General features: G+C 37.9%; 1 protein-coding gene across 1 annotated transcript in view; it reads right to left on the bottom strand.

Annotated features, from left to right (window-relative positions):
* mfn1b (mitofusin 1b) overlaps window positions 1–14,274 on the bottom strand; it is a 32,739-nt gene extending 18,465 nt beyond the window's left edge. The window contains exons 1-5 of the mRNA XM_061976157.2: window positions 14,127–14,274; window positions 9,274–9,431; window positions 8,927–9,062; window positions 6,707–6,869; window positions 2,034–2,158 (exon numbers count right to left, since the gene is read on the bottom strand). Of these exons, the coding sequence (XP_061832141.2) occupies window positions 2,034–2,158; window positions 6,707–6,869; window positions 8,927–9,062; window positions 9,274–9,421 (572 nt within the window). The 5' untranslated portion in view covers window positions 9,422–9,431; window positions 14,127–14,274. The remainder of the gene's footprint in view (window positions 1–2,033; window positions 2,159–6,706; window positions 6,870–8,926; window positions 9,063–9,273; window positions 9,432–14,126) is intronic.
* Window positions 14,275–16,752: the final 2,478 nt, after the last annotated feature.

Genomic DNA, 16,752 nt, shown 5'->3' with positions numbered 1-16,752 from the left:
ATGAGAAAAGCAGGAGTTTTACTACCGGTTACTGATTTGAACAATATCAGAGTATTAGCTGACAACCTGTTCTGCACTGTTAGCCAGGAAAAAGAAGCATGCATTTTGTTAACATTGGTTCTTAGTGAACAACCCAGAACCAGCCTTGCTGCCCTATTCTGGACAATCTGGAGCTTACTGATCTCACCACTTGCAGCAGACGCCCAGACTGTAGAACAATAGGCCAGATGACACAAGACTAAATTAACAGTCTGACAAAGAAGAGGTGGATCAACAAAAGCAGCACATTTCCTGGAAATACCAACAGCCCTTCCCATCTTTGTAACTATATCACTGATATGATTTGACCAGGACAGAGTGCAGTCCAGCATCACTCCAAGGAGCTTGGCACTTCTGACCTGTTGAACTGTTGAAATACCTAGCCTCAGATCCAACTTTGGGTCACAAGATAACCCTTGCCTAGTCCCCAATACAATACTTTTTGTTTTTGAGAGGTTAAGGACAAGTCTGTTACATACTGTCCAGTCATGCACAGCTTTCAGTGCCTCACTCAATACTACATTAAGTACACTGCATGATGGTGCAGCATGATATAAGGTTGCTAGTGGTAGTAGTTTAATCAAATAACGCGACAGAGATAGATGGTCATGAAGATGACAGAAAATATATCTCTGCCAAAAATGCAAACTTTGTGTAAATATCTTGACAAATAGGAGATGATTAAATAAGCTAAGAAGAGCAGGCAGCAGCTCACACATTCTCATACTTTCTGTAACATCCAGGAAGAAATGTCAGCCAGCTTGAAAAATGTCTCAGCTATAAAATCTACATGAAGGATCTCAGAATTGTTTTAATTTAAATGTTCATAATATTTCTGGAGGAAACCTTACAATGTGTTAAATGTATAAACTGCTAAAAAAAACATTATAAAAATGAGTAGATGGTGAGTTATTGTGATGTAGAGGAATGCCCTATTTTTCCCAGGAGATTTTTATATTTTGAAATGCAAACACGATGATGTTGTTTGGTGCTAAATAAGAACATTGGCATTAAACATTATCTTGCTACTAGTCTGATGTTTCCTAAAAAATAACTTTAAAGCCCTGTCCATCTGTTTACTGACATTGGAAACTTTACACAAACAATCGCTCAAAAATCCTTGACCGAAAACCACAACACCACCATCACTGTTTAGTTCTCCAAAAATATAGATTGTTGAATTTAGCCAACATTCAAAGATTAGCATCAATACCAATGGCCCATCGAATCCTAAATAACACTGCACCAGCGCCACTTAAGCACTTTGTCCAGTTTACATCTTGCTGTGACAACAAGAAACACACGAGCCTCCACCAGGGGGCAGTGTAGCGTACCCAGATGTAAAACATCTTTTGCACAATCAGCCTTTTTATATAAAGTGATAAAGAAATGGAATTATCTCCCAACAAACTTGAAAAGTCTAACAGATTACTCTTCATTCACAATTGAAGTTCAAAAGTGGCTTTGGAGTAATCAAAGCTGCTCACACGGTCACTAAGGTGGGCACTATGATTGACACATCAACTTAATGTGTATTATATTTATCCATGAGAGCATTTTTGTTGTAAATTGTGAGGTCTGTCTGTTAAAATCATGGTTGTTTTTACAAATGATGAATGATGTGAACAAGAGCATGTTTTGTCTTTGTGTGATGATGTAAAGGAGGTGTGGTTGTATTGTATATTAAGTATGTGTCAATGGAAGGGCATTTTATGACTTTTCTTAATTTGATTACATGCTTTATTATGATTTTATTGTCATAATTTTATTGCATGATTTTTGTATCCCTTTAACTTAGGTAGCCAGGGACTGCAGATGGAAATGAGCTATTTAGCTATAATCTGGAACAGAACATATGTGTCTTCGAGCTTAATGTTTCTGTGCATTGTCCCTTCGAATAAAGATTAAACTAAACATATACAAATAAACATTCTTGGGACAAGCGGTAGAAAATGGATGGATTCTTCTTTATACAAAAACATCTCTCTGTTTACCTGTCGACAAGCACCAGGTCGTCTCGAAGCAGGGCGCACTTGGTCTTGGGCCAAAATACACGAACGAGACAGCCGGCGTCCAGACTCTCATCCATGTGCAGGGCATGGGCCAGCTGGTTTACCGTCTGGAAGGTTTTAAACGTACAACTTTATGGACATGTCACTCTTAAGGAAATGTAGCTAGCAGAGCGTCCATCCTTGCTCAGTGACTGTTGCACAAGCACAAACCAATGTGCGTGTGAGTCACTATGTTTCCATGCACACTCTCAAATGTGACTATTGGTCATACGCCGTGTGCCTCCCGTACACTTGGGGGCGCTTGTTTCCTTTTAGCACAGATTAATATGTTGCTTTCCTGGTTGAGCTTTGACATTACACCAAAACAAGGTATCTTTGCGGCTGCTTACAAGTCGACAACCTAGCTCTTGTTGCACCTGATTACAAATATTACGTCTCCAAAGGCTGTGCTAATGTTGAATAGTATACAGCATCAAAAAATTACCATAGACTACCCTACGAACATGAAACTAATACCAAGGAGGTCTCGGAATTGCTGGATTGGATGCGGAGTGTGAAGCAAAGACTAGTGGGAGAGAGTTGTTTTGAAGGAATTTCCGGACGGTGAATGGAAAGAAAACTATTGAATCAATAATCTCCGTAGATTGATGGAAGGAGTTTCAAGTCCGAAGGAAAAGGCCTTTCGTTCGAGCTCTGATACCGCTTCGAATGATGGATGCTATTGTTGGGTCCAAGCTTGCTTTTTATGCGAATTACAGAGTTTAAATTGCACAAATGTAGCCATACCGGTATCTCTTGATGTGCCTTTGTTACGGCCGTTTGCTCTTCTCTGCGCCTGACAGGCGATGCACAGGGCATCCTCTTTAGCTCAGCCCCGCCCCCTGCGTGTTTATGGAGGCTTCTCTGACACACAATGGCGCACGATGACACGCTGCGCTTCAAACTTGAAAAAAATATGCCGCGCCGTGCCGACTTTTCAACCCCTAAGTAAGCAATGCTTTGGTCAGCGACTGCTTTTTAAAGAATAAACAACGCATTACATTATTACTTACATCAAAAATACTGAGTACCGGTACTCTCAACAGTCATAAAAAACTGAGGCAATCTTAAGCACTTTGAATGTTTTTTGTAATATACCCGTATATATCGGATAGGGGTTTTTAAACTAAAAATAGCGCGGTATCAGTTTTGGTCCATATTTAGCGTGAAGAGGTTTGTGTACGTTTCCTTTTTTGCCTAATACACCTGCTTCTCTTCCATCTCACTCGGTTTTGTTCGAGAGTCCGAAAGAAGCTGGCATTCTCCATTTCCTTGGCTACCTTTTTAAATAAATCTGTTTATTTTTATTCTCTAATCGATGCACTTAAAAATGTTCTGTTCTTTTAATTTGTGAAACTAATAAAGTCCCCTCTTTATTCAAGTTGTTGCCTATGTTTTTATTGAACGGCACCTACTTCTGGGACTGGCGCATTTTCTCAAAAGCCGAACACGATCAAATTAAGATGTTTTCATGGGTTGTAGGATGCTTATTAATTGCTGAATTATTAGAGGAATCAGATTGATTTCATGCATGGAAACGTAGAAAGTGTTTGTCTTACGGTAGGCTGTGGCTTACCTGTGACCGTAAATATGTGAGCAGGTAGACAATGAGAAGATGTATGGATATGTTAATCCTGGGTTTCTGCAGGTGTCAGCAAATCTAATTTAATGCTTTTTAATGCAATTTCATGTCCATGTCCAACTGCAGATGGTTATTATACTGTACGTATAGTCAAAAGCATACAATTGTCTGTGTAGACAAAACTGTTAGCATTTGACAATGATAATATTGAACAGTTAAAAAGTTTACAATAACTGACCAAATTAAGCACCAATGTAATCATTATATATAATAGTGACCCTTTCAAACGCAATAAATATTTTCATTACTGTAGTATTTATTTACTCTTAATTGGAAGGTCAATAACTTCATTATCCTAAATGAGTAAACAAACAAAAATAAAATGGACTCAATCTTTGTTCGCAAAAATTTCACTTCATTAAATATTGCATATTTTGAAGGGCAGTTTTTTCCCCATATGGAAAAACTGGGTCAGTTATTATTTGTGCTATGGTGTTATCTCTTGGGATGAGTTCACTGCCTGCAGGTGCTGCATTGCCATTCTGTTTAGACTGAGCTTTCAACCGGAAGTAAAAGTGCCGTTCTGTCTTCTAGCCATCCATAGCGTTATTACTCGTATGGATTATTCACTCATCCCTCCAAGCAAGTTTTACAATATAACTAAAACACCTCTTACTTACTAAACCTTCCCATTTGTGATGTCTGTAGGAATGTTTTCATGCATATTTGTATGTGCTAATGAAGCCAGCGTTGTTAGCATTCGCTAACATGCTTACACGTTTACGAGTGTCTTTGTTAGTATTATTAACTTAGAATGACATTTTTTTTGTATTGCTTCAGTTTCGTAAATTCACCAAAACGATGACTTCTGTTTTGTTTGACCAATCGTTTTACTGCCTTGTTACAGACATTGTTTGGATTCAACAAAGGTACCGGGTATGTAAATAAACATTCACAAAATATTTCTGTGTAAATAACGTCTACCATATTTTTCGGACTATAAGTCGCAGTTTTTTTCATAGTTTAGCCGGTGGTGCGACTTTTATTTAGGGGCGACTTATGTGTGAAATTATTAACACATTACCGTAAAATATCAAATAATATTATTTAGCTCATTCACGTAAGAAACTAGACTTATAAGATTTCATGGGATTTAGCAATTAGGAGTGACAGATTGTTTGGTAAACGTATAGCATGTTCTATATGTTATAGTTATTTGAATGACTCTTACCATAATATGCTACGTTAACATACCAGTTGGTTATTTATGCCTCATATAACGTACACTTATTCAGCCTGTTGTTCGCTATTCTTTATTTATTTTAAATTGCCTTTCAAATGTCTATTCTTGGTGGTGGGTTTCATCAAATAAATGTCCCCAAAAAATGCAATTTATACTCCAGTGCGACTTACATATGTTTTTTTCCTTCTTTATTATGCATTTTCGGCCGGTGCGATTTATACTCCGGAGCGACTTATACTCCGAAAAATACGGTATATCTGCGGCTTATAGTCTGGAGCGGCTAATATATAGAAAAATATTTGTTTCTTCTAAAAATTTAGTGGGTGCGGCTTATATACAGGTGCACTTTATATATACTTTATATACCGTATTTTCCGCACTATTAGCCGCACCTAAAAACCACAAATTTTCTCAAAAGCTGACAGTGCGCCTTTTAACCCGGTGCGCTTTATATATGGATAAATATTAAGATTCATTTTCATAAAGTTTCGGTCTCGCAACTTCGGTAAACAGCTGCCATCTTTTTTCCCGGTAGAACAGGAAGCGCTTCTTCTTCTACGCAAGCAACCGCCAAGGTAAGCACCCGCCCCCATAGAACAGGAAGCGCTTCTTCTTCTACTGTAAGCAACCACCCGCCCGCGTAGAAGAAGAAAAAGCGCGCGGATATCACCGTACGTTTCATTTCCTTTGTGTGTTTACATCTGTAAAGACCACAAAATGGCTCCTACTAAGCGACAAGGATCCGGTTCATGAAAAGACGCAATCTCTCCATCCGCACACGGATTACTATTTCACAGCAACTGATATTCCTGTGAACCGCACTGTGGATACAACGGGAGCACGTACGGTGAATATTCGCACCACAGGGAATGAGAAGTCATCCTTCACTGTGGTTCTAGCTTGCCATGCTAATGGCCAGAAACTTCCACCCATGGTGATATTCAAAAGGAAGACCTTGCCAAAAGAGACCTTTCCAGCCGGCGTCATCATAAAAGCTAACTCGAAGGGATGGATGAAGAAAAGATGAGCGAGTGGTTAAGGTAAGTTTAAGTTTACGCGAAGAGGCCGGGTGGCTTTTTTCACGCAGCTCTGTCCATGTTGATATACGTATGTTTGTGATTGCACATTTGCGTACATTTTGGGAGTGAACAGAGTTGTTAGAACGCTGGTTTTTAATATATTATTAAAGTTTGACTGACCTATCTGACTGTTTTTTTGACATTCCTTTAGCGCAGTTAGATGCGGCTTCCAACACGGGGCGGCTTATAGGTGGACAAAGTTTTGAAATATGCCGTTCATTGAAGGCGCGGCTTATAACCCAGGGCGCCTTATGGTGCGGAAAATATGGTATACACTTTAATTTTCCTGAGGGAACTCTGCTGAAGGAATCAAAGTACTATCTATCTATCTACGTAATGCTTTTTAATGCCGTTTAAGACCTGAATTTTCACACAATTCATTTAATGACTTTTAATGCGTTTTGATGGCCCGCAGAAACCCTGTAATAAGTGTTAATTTAGTAAACTGAACGTCCAAATACAATTATTTTTGCCTGTAGCAGTGCAAAAATGCAGCTTTAATAATTTAATCAAGTCAAACTGGTTGTCTTGCTTCCAGGGAGGAAACAATAACAAGCTTCCTACAACAAGTGTTGGAATAAGATAATGATTTAATATAAAGATACCAAAAATAATATGTTAGGATATTTCTGTAAAGTATGCTCCGGACTCATATTTGTTTGAGTGTCTCCTCAAGGAGGCAGTGCATTTACAGATGTATGAAAACAATGACCTTGATGCTCTTCTCCTCGTCCGAGCCCTCAGTCTTGAGGTAGGCCTTGTCCTCATCGGTGCCCTCCACGCTCAGGAAGCAATTGGTGGTGTGGCCAATACCGCTGGGCAGCACGCGGTCCCTCAGCATGGCGTTGACCACTGTGCTTTTACCGTTACTCGTCCTGGAAGTGCACAATGCGGAATTCAAAAAGCAGTGTAGCCATGTTCCGCCACTATGTAGCATCTCAGATAAACTCATATTAAGGAATTCAAGTCAATAAAGTGAAAAAGGAGTCACAACGACAAATCTCTTTGAGGATTTCTTCCGTGAAGCTGAAGCCGGAAAAATATATATTTCCTGGAGTATATTTTGGAGGGGTCAATGATAAATACTAAGAATTATGACATCATACAGGTAAATCCAATTACATTAAAATGACTGTTATTAAAAAATAAAGCGGGAGTACCCGTACTGGGCTGTAAGAAAATTCAAGCACTTCTGATTCTCGTACCTACCTGCAGACCTGTCAAATAGTGGGGCGGGCACGTGTGACCCCGGGTAAATGCTTTATCAGTATCATGCTTCAAACCCACTTCGAAAAGCTGTGCACTACAAAAGGTGCTCATTGTAGTAGCCATTAATCCTGACTTCTTCATTTCGATTTAAAAAAACATTTGATTCATTTTTGTTTTGTAGGTTAAAGTGCTTTATATATTGTGCTCCTAAATTGGTGATCAATCTCAGATTGGGTTTATTTAATTTTATGTTTCAGTATCAAATTATTCAAGTTGGTCAAAAAATGTTTGTAGTTTAAATACGGATATATTTCTTTTTAATTTCAGGCAAATTGATGCACTTTGAATATTTTCTGTTGCAGACTAAAGAACATTGTTAAGTTTTTTTTATTTAATGTTAAAAAAGGGCACAAAGTGTTAGAATAATTGTATCTAAGTTACCACAAAACTTTGTGTTTTCAATGAGTTCCCGGCGAGCAGACAAAAGCTGTCTTTGAACCTACCAAGCAGAAGGCTTGTAAAACTCCGCTGTGTAGGATGGGAAGCAACATGAAGGTGTTCTGCTTCTTTCATGCATTGTAATCAACAGAAAGAGATTGTCTTGACCCAAGAACTACAAAAGCGGAGAGGAAGCAGGACCAGACTCCCCTCCAAGCGACCTTTTCTGTGAACTGTTTTACGACCTTTTCTGTGAACTCTTTTACGACCTTTTCTGTGAACTCTTTTACGACCTTTTCTTTGAACTGTTCTGTAACCAAAGGCGATGGCTGTTTACGACCCACGTCCCTTAGAAAGTCAGTGCCATGTAATCAGGGAAAGTCCAAATAAAAGAGGCAGCGTACAATCTTTCGCCAGAGCGTGCTGGAGACTGTAAAAGAGTACAGCCCAGACGTCTCTCCTCAAATTGAGCCAAATTTAGTTCTGTCTCTCTTTTAATTTCTTGTTTCTTATCTTGTTTAATAGATGTCATCAGTGTTTGAACCTGACACAATGTTATGCAGAAGTGGACTTATAACAACTTTATAGATAAATAATACTATCTATAGTCGCGACAGAGAGTGGAAGGGGGCGTAAATGTTTTCTTCTTCCTTGGGGCTAACAGAAAATAATTGGGAATCACGGTTGTACAGAAACATGGCGTTGACCGTTTGGGACTTCTTCACTGCTCAAGGGGAACACAAATGTTCTGCAAACATCTCGCAACAGAAGGAAAAAAAACATCACACTTCAACATATCAGCCACCTGAAACGCCAGCTTCGCTACGACAGTGTTTTGAACGCCTGCAGCAAAAAAAAAAGCGGCCCCAAAGAGAGGTGCGCATAAACCACAATTAAATGGAACGCTCTCCCTGACCACCTGAGGGCACCACAGACTGTGGATGCTTTAAAAAAAAAAAAAAAAGCTTAAAAACCCTTCTTTTTAAAAAAGCCTTTTTTTTTTTTATATATGCCTACTAGTTCTAGCTATTTGGCTGTTCTATTTTTTTTTTATTATCTTTTTATTTGTATTTTTTAATACAGTGTAGCACTTTGAGGTTGTTTACTCAATGTAAAGTGCTTTTTACAAATAAAATCTATTATTATTATTATTAAATCTATATTTTAAAAAAATCAGTTTTTAGTTTGGAAAAAAAACAATTCTGCATCCCGATTATTTTGACTGTTTACTCACTAATTTCAGACTTTGAATATTATATTAAATTGCGGTTATGAGTGCATTTACCTGCCAAAAAAGGCCACTTTCATGTGTCTGCGAGCCAGCACCTCCTTGATGACAGCAAGCTTCTCTGCATACGCCTGGATCTCAAACTTTTGATCCAGACTTGCGATTTTCTCCAGAGCTTTGTTCTCACATGTTTCTGTTGGAAAAAACATAAGATCCTGCTTAAACACTTGCGACTAAATTCCGATAGCAAAAAAGTCGACAAAAAAATGATTATCTTGAATTGAGTAAATAGATACAGGTCATGACTCCTGCACAATCGCTTATTTCATTGCCTTCTAAAAGGTTGGCAGAACAACGGATGGTGTCCCTCCTTTGACAGACGACGACCAAGTTAGGCATCTTACCCTCCACAAACTTCGAGGTCTCCGTCACGTAATTGAGTAGCTGCTCGAACACGCCGCTGATCGTCTTCTTGGCCACCACAAAATGCTTCAAGGGAGAAAACTCTCCCCGGGCCGAGTCGGTCCGTAGAAGTGGAGGAACCGCCGCCATGGTCTGTGGACTGGAAACACACATAGAGGTCACAGTAACCACACCGCACTAGAGGATTATAGAGTGGCAACTTAAGAGCCCATTGTGCCCATTAGCCGTTTTAACAAAATAGTACATTTTTACCATTGTATAAGTATTCATAAACCTAAATGAAGCCAACTGTTGTTTATTGACAACAACTGTTACGGCATGGGTAACGTTAGCTATGATGCTAGCGGAGTGGTTCAAGCATACCGGTACTTGCCAACCTTGAGACCTCCGATTTCGGGAGGTGGGGGGTGGGGGCGTGGTGGGGGGTGGGGCGGGGCGTGGTTGGGGGCGTGGTTAAGAGGGGAGGAGTATATTGACAGCTAGAATTCACCAAGTCAAGTATTTCATACATATATATATATATATATATATATATATACATATATATGTATGTGTGGGAAAAAAATCACAAGACTATTTCATCTCTACAGGCCTGTTTCATGAGGGGGGTACCATCAATCATCAGGAGATTCTCCTGATGGTTGAGGGTACCCCCCCTCATGAAACAGGCCTGTAGAGATGAAATAGTCTTGTGATTTTTTTCCCACACATACATATATTGCGCTCTACTACGGTATCGAGCACTATTTTTTGGATAACCTTATTAAGACATATATATACATATATATATATATATATATATATATATATATACTTATATATATATACTTATACATATATAGATATATAGATATCTATATATATATATAGATATATATATCTACATCCTGAAAATATGCAAACAAAGCTGTGTTTAGATAATACTTCAAACTTGCATAAATAAATATTAAGGAATATAACATAACTTGGCTTCTGAGAGTTTCAAAATGTAATGAATAAAATGCTAAAGTTGTTGATAAACAAGCAATTATTTTAATAATTAAATATGGTCATTTTAAATTAATTATTATGATAATTTAAAATCAATTATTTGAAATATGTTTATTTTAATGTATAATTCTATGGCTGGATGTAATAAGGGGTCACGAAAAAATACAAATAAAAATACAATTAATTTTGATGTTTTTAGCAAAATATAGTAAAAAATTTTTTTTTTTTTTTTTTTTTTAAATTAATAAATATATTTAATTAATACAATTTATCTCTAGTCTGGATGATTTAGTTCTTGTCACCCTGTTGTCCTCCCGTCATGAAAAAAGGCTGTCCTCACTCAGGTCCACATGGAGCTGGAGGGGGCGTGGCTTCCAGCTCCGGCTGAAAATCGGGAGATTTTCGGGAGAATATTTGTCCCGGGAGCTTTTCGGGAGAGGCGCTGAATTTCGGGAGTCTCCCGGAAAATTCGGGAGGGTTGGCAAGTATGGGTTCAAGTGGTAATACGATCGAGAGAAGGTGCGAATCTGGTACCAAATGAAGGAAGATTTAATTCCCAAGAAAAACAGCAGGGAGTCCATCGTCTGGCGGTGGTTTGGCTTCAAGCGGGAAGATGTTGAACAAGTATGCGGCAAAAGCGTTGCTACAAAAAGTAGCACCTACTGCTAATTTTTAGCATCATTTGAAAAGTCACCCGCTAGAGAATGAGGAGTGCTTGCAACTCCGCATGTCAACATCTCCGTTCAGTGCCACACCCACAAAATGCCGAAGCAACCATTTCCACATCAACACCGTATGAAAAAAAAATAGTCAACAACAGAAGGAGATAACGTCCGCAGGAACCTACCACATAGTGAAGGACATACACTATTTGATGTCCTATTATGCAGCTCATTTTTATTTGACAGTTATTGAATTATCTTGTGTGACATCATGCACAAAAATGCACTTTATTTGTTTTAAACTATTGTTGTGGCGTTCTGTACAAAAAGTTACCTTTAATTTAGTGTTGTTTTCATATGTCATCTTAGTGACATCATGCACAAAAGTGCACTAATAGCTTGTTTTAAAATGTCTCTGACAATCTTGCACTTTCTGTTTTGGAAATGACATGAATGTTTGTGCCACTGCTTAATAACTGTTTAATAAATACACTTTTGCTCAATTGACTTAGTTGTGGTTTCCCTCTCTGCATGAAAGTTTAAAATGAGCATATATTAATGCATTATCAACAAGAATGTTTTAATGTAGTTTAGTTTAGTTTAGTTTATTAAGGATCCCCTTTAGTCTACACAGCAATGGAGACTATTCTTCCTGGGGTCCAGGCAAAAAACATCACACAATCACAAAACAAAAGATTACAATGCAGTACAACATGATCAAATAATAAAATGTTGTAATACAAAAATAGCAACAACAAAGAACCAAAAAAAGTAATAATAACTTTGAGTTTACATAATAATGACACATAGAATCATCATACTGGTGTGATTATATGCATCAAGTGTTAATTCAAGGCTAAGGCAAAATATCGAGATATATATCGTGTATCGTGACATGGCCTAAAAATATTTAGATATATATTGTGTATCGTGACATGGCCTAAAAAATATTGAGATATATATCGTGTATCGTGACATGCCCTAAAAATATCGAGATATATATTGTGTATCGTGACATGGCTTAAAAATATCGAGATATATATCGTGTATCGTGACATGGCCTAAAAATATCGAGATATATATCGTGTATCGTGACATGGCCTAAAAATACCGAGATATATATCGTGTATCGTGACATGGCCTAAAAAATATCGAGATATATATAGTGTATCGTGACATGGCTTAAAAATATCGAGATATATATCGTGTATCGTGACATGGCCTAAAAAAATATTGAGATATATATCGTGTATCGTGACATGGCTAAAAAATATCGATATATATATTGTGTATCGTGACATGGCCGAAAAAATATCGAGATATATATCGTGTATCGTGACATGGCCTAAAAATATCGAGATATACATCGTGTATCGTGACATGGCCTAAAAATACCGAGATATATATCGTGTATCGTGACATGGCCTAAAAATATCAAGATATATATCGTGTATCTTGACATGGCCTAAAAATATCGACATATATATCGTGTATCGTGACATGGCCTAAGAAATATCGAGATATATATCGTGTATCGTGACATGGCCTAAAAATATCAAGATATATATCGTGTATCGTGACATGGCTTAAAAATATCGACATATATATCGTGTATCGTGACATGGCCTAAAAATATCGACATATATATCGTGTATCATGACATGGCCTAAGAAATATCGAGATATATATCGTGTATCGTGACATGGCTTAAAAATATCGAGATACATATTGGGTATCGTGACATGGCCTAAAAATATCGAGATATATATTGTGTATCGTGACATGGCTTAAAAATATCCAGATATATATATCGTGTATCGTGGCATGGCCTAAAAATATATCGAGATATATATCGTGTATCGTGACATGGCTTAAAAATATCGAGATACATATTGTGTATCGTGACATGGCCTAAAAAATATCCAGATATATATATCGTGTATCGTGACATGGCCTAAAAAAATAGCGAGATATATATCGTGTATCGTGACATGGCCTAAAAAAATATCGAGATATATATCGTGTATCGTGACATGGCTTAAAAATATCGAGATACATATTGTGTATTGTGACATGGCCTAAAAATATCGAGATATATATCGTGTATCGTGACATGGCTTAAAAATATCGAGATACATATTGTGTATTGTGACATGGCCTAAAAAATATCCAGATATATATATCGTGTATCGTGGCATGGCCTAAAAAAATATCGAGATATATATCGAGTATTGTGACATGGCTTAAAAATATCGAGAGACATATTGTGTATCGTGACATGGCCTAAAAAATATCCAGATATATATATCGTGTATCGTGACATGGTCTAAAAATATATCGAGATATATATCGTGTATCGTGACATGGTCTAAAAATATCGAGATATATATCGTGTATCGTGACATGGCCTAAAAAATATCGAGATATATATCGTGACATGGCCTAAAAAGTATCGAGATATATATAGCGTGTATCGTGACACGGCCTAAAAATATCGAGATATATATCGTGTATCGTGACATGGCCTAAAAATATCGAGATATATATTGTGTATCGTGACATGGCTTAAAAATATCAAGATATATATCGTGTATCGTGACATGGCCTAAAAATATCGAGATATATAACGTGTATGGTCACATAGCCTAAAAATATCGAGATATATATCGTGTATCGTGACATGGCCTAAGAAATATCGAGATATATATCGTGTATCGTGACATGGCATAAAAATATCGAGATATATATCGTGTACCGTGACATGGCCTAAAAAATATCGAGATATTTATAAAAGGCCATATCGCCCTCATATATAATATAAATGTCGTTAAATGTAGCAAGCTACTTTTACTGTGTAGTTTGTCGTGTAGCTTGCTACAATTAGCTTAGCTACTTGTATTGGAAAGTAACTTGGGAGATTTGCTTACTACATTTTCCAAGTAGCTTGCCCATTAACTGGCCACAGATGTAAACAAGTAGCGCTTTCACGAAACTTTGAAGGCATTAGCAACAATATAACCCGTTTTCAAGCGTTGTATACATGAAATAATCTCGGTTTCCCAGACAATTATAACACTTTAAACGAGCGGAAGGACACAAGCTAGCCGGTTAAGCTAGCTACATGCTACAAGCAAACATGATCTTATTAGTGCAAACAAAGTAGCGTTGCGGGTGTTATTTACCACAGTCCTAAGACAACCAGCCGCTTCTTCTCATAACAAAACAAACAAACTGCTCCTTTACGACGGCGTTGTTAATCCCTGCGTGTGTCGAGACGACGACTTGATGTACTTCACGTCAACCTGGCGAACCTTCTGTTGGAGCGTTACGTATTGTCAAGTTGGACGACTTAACAGGAAACTTACAAGGGAGATATTTCAAAATAAAGCTATACCTACTTGATAAAGTTGAATGCCTTAACTTTGTTAAATTAGCTATTTATCAATGTAAAAAAAAATACGACAATTTGTACTCCGTTTTAGTCAGTATTATGTTCCCACAGCCAATTGGGTGGATAGCTTTTTACAGACCAAAGTGAATAACTTCCGGTTTTGGTTATGCCAGCTTGACATTGCTCACAAGCACACACAAGAGCCAATCAGAGAGCAAAGAATGCAGCCAACCCTAAAAGCGGACACTATTACTGTACTAGCACTGTAAATACAGGGCAAGTAGCAATACTGCTGCTTTTATTGGATATTTTTAAGAACAATGCATGATGCTTATTTTGAAAATGTAATTTTGTTTATAAATTATATGCAATCTGTTGTGTTCCCTAATTTTTCAGTGTACATGGATGAAGGTGTGTGTTGCTGAGCCCGACTTGGACATTATCTGGACTGGACCCGGTTTTAAAAACCCTTTAAACCAGGAGTCCCCAAACTACGGCCCGCGGGCCGGATCCGGCCCCCCCAGCATCCTAAATCCGGCCAACAGGAAGTCCCAAGTTTAAAAAAAAGTTTTGTTTTTGTTTTTTAATCTTTCCTTTCTAATCCATTTTCTACCGCTTGTTACTCTCGGTGTCTCCTAGCCGCTCAGGCAAATCATATTGTCTAAAAATTAATTTTCCCATCGATAACGTGACAATGTTAAAAGTCAAAACGGATTAAAAAGACAATGTATATATATATATATATATATATATATATATATATATATATATATATATATATATATATGTACAGCCCGGCCCCCGGCCAAATTTTTTTAACCCAATGCGGCCCACGAGTCAAAAAGTTTGGGGACCCCTGCTTTAAACAAATCTAATTTCATTGACAACCTGGTCTGGTGAAGATAAGGTCCTTTTTTAATAAAATAAGATAAATAAATAAAAAACATTTTCTTGGATAAAAAAAAGAAAGTAAAACAATATAAAAACAATTACATAAAAAAATAGTAATTAATTAAAGCTGCAAGCAGCATTGGTCGGGCCCGCGTATTTGGCAGGTGCTAGTCCTAAGTGTCCCAATACTTTTGTCTACTTTTAGTCTGAAGTGTCTCAAGACTTTTGTCTAGTGTACCTACCTTGTCTGCATTGTGTGGGCACGTTGGTGCTTCCTGCTTTTGAGCAGCCATCTTAAAAAAACAGCAGCGCAGCAGCATCAGTGCAGCGGGTCTTTGAAGGGTCATAAAATCAAAACCGGAGCAGGTATTAAAAAGCTGTTCTATACTTTTATACACAAGGGTTCAATCTCTCTTCTGTGTTAGTTTGAAGCCTAAACGACAAACGCGCTCAGAGGAGATAGATTTTGAAGGAAGGTGACCGGTTTTTACAAAAATGTTGTTTTGAAGGGGGAATAGCAAACTTCCTGTTGATTTTTGCTGGGGGTTGTCAATTTATGAAATGTAGGTCTAAGTGAGGCCCTGCGATGAGGTGGCGACTTGTCCAGGGTGTACCCCGCCTTCCGCCCGATTGTAGCTGAGATAGGCTCCAGCGCCCCCCGCGACCCCAAAGGGAATAAGCGGTAGAAAATGGATGGATGGAAGGTCTAAGTGAGACCTACATTGGGGTTTTTGTTTCATGTCTCTCCGACCTTCCCAGTGGGAGTTACAGGCAGTTTTGTCATTTTTTTCTTCCGAGGAGCAGTTTTTTCTCCGTTTTATTAAAAAATTGCTCTAGAGCGCAATTTTTAAATTTGGGGTTAGGTTTTTTTATTACATCGCAATTTCTGCTAGTCCTGATGTGTGTGTTCAGTTCGGTGAGTTTTGAAGCATGTTAAGGGGGTCAAATTACAGCTCAAAGAGGCAAAAGTGATTGTTTTTAGTACATTTTTGTCTTGAAGGGGGAATTGCCAACTTCCTGTTGATTTTTGCCCGAGGAAATTAATTAATGAAAAGTAGGGCTAAGTGAGCCCTACATAGAGGTTTTTGTTTCATGTCTCTACAACATTCGTACTGGGAGTTATAAGCAGTTTTCTTTCTAGGGGGCGCTAGAGTGCAATTTTGAGTTTTGGGGTTCGGTTTTTTTATTAAAAGACAATTTTCGCAGGTCCTTATCAGGTCAAATATGGTGAGTTTTGAAGCATGTTAAGTGGGTCAAATTAGTGCTCAAAGAGGCGGCGGAATAATAATAAAACCTTAGAAAAACAATAGGTCCTTATGTCCCATTGCAAAAGGACTCCCGTTGGGATTCCTTTTACAATGGGCCATGCGGGCCCTAATTATGTCCCATTGCAAAAGGACTCCCGTTGGGATTCCTTTTACAATGGGCCATGCGGGCCCTAATTATGTCCCATTGCAAAAGGACTCCCGTTGGGATTCCTTTTACAATGGGCCATGCGGGCCCTAATAATGAAAATGTTAGTGGAC

Source organism: Nerophis lumbriciformis, linkage group LG14 (assembly GCF_033978685.3).
Source record: "Nerophis lumbriciformis linkage group LG14, RoL_Nlum_v2.1, whole genome shotgun sequence".
Classification (NCBI taxonomy): domain Eukaryota; kingdom Metazoa; phylum Chordata; class Actinopteri; order Syngnathiformes; family Syngnathidae; genus Nerophis; species Nerophis lumbriciformis.
Note: the sequence above shows the minus strand (reverse complement) of the source record. Positions and strands in the feature narration are given on the sequence as shown.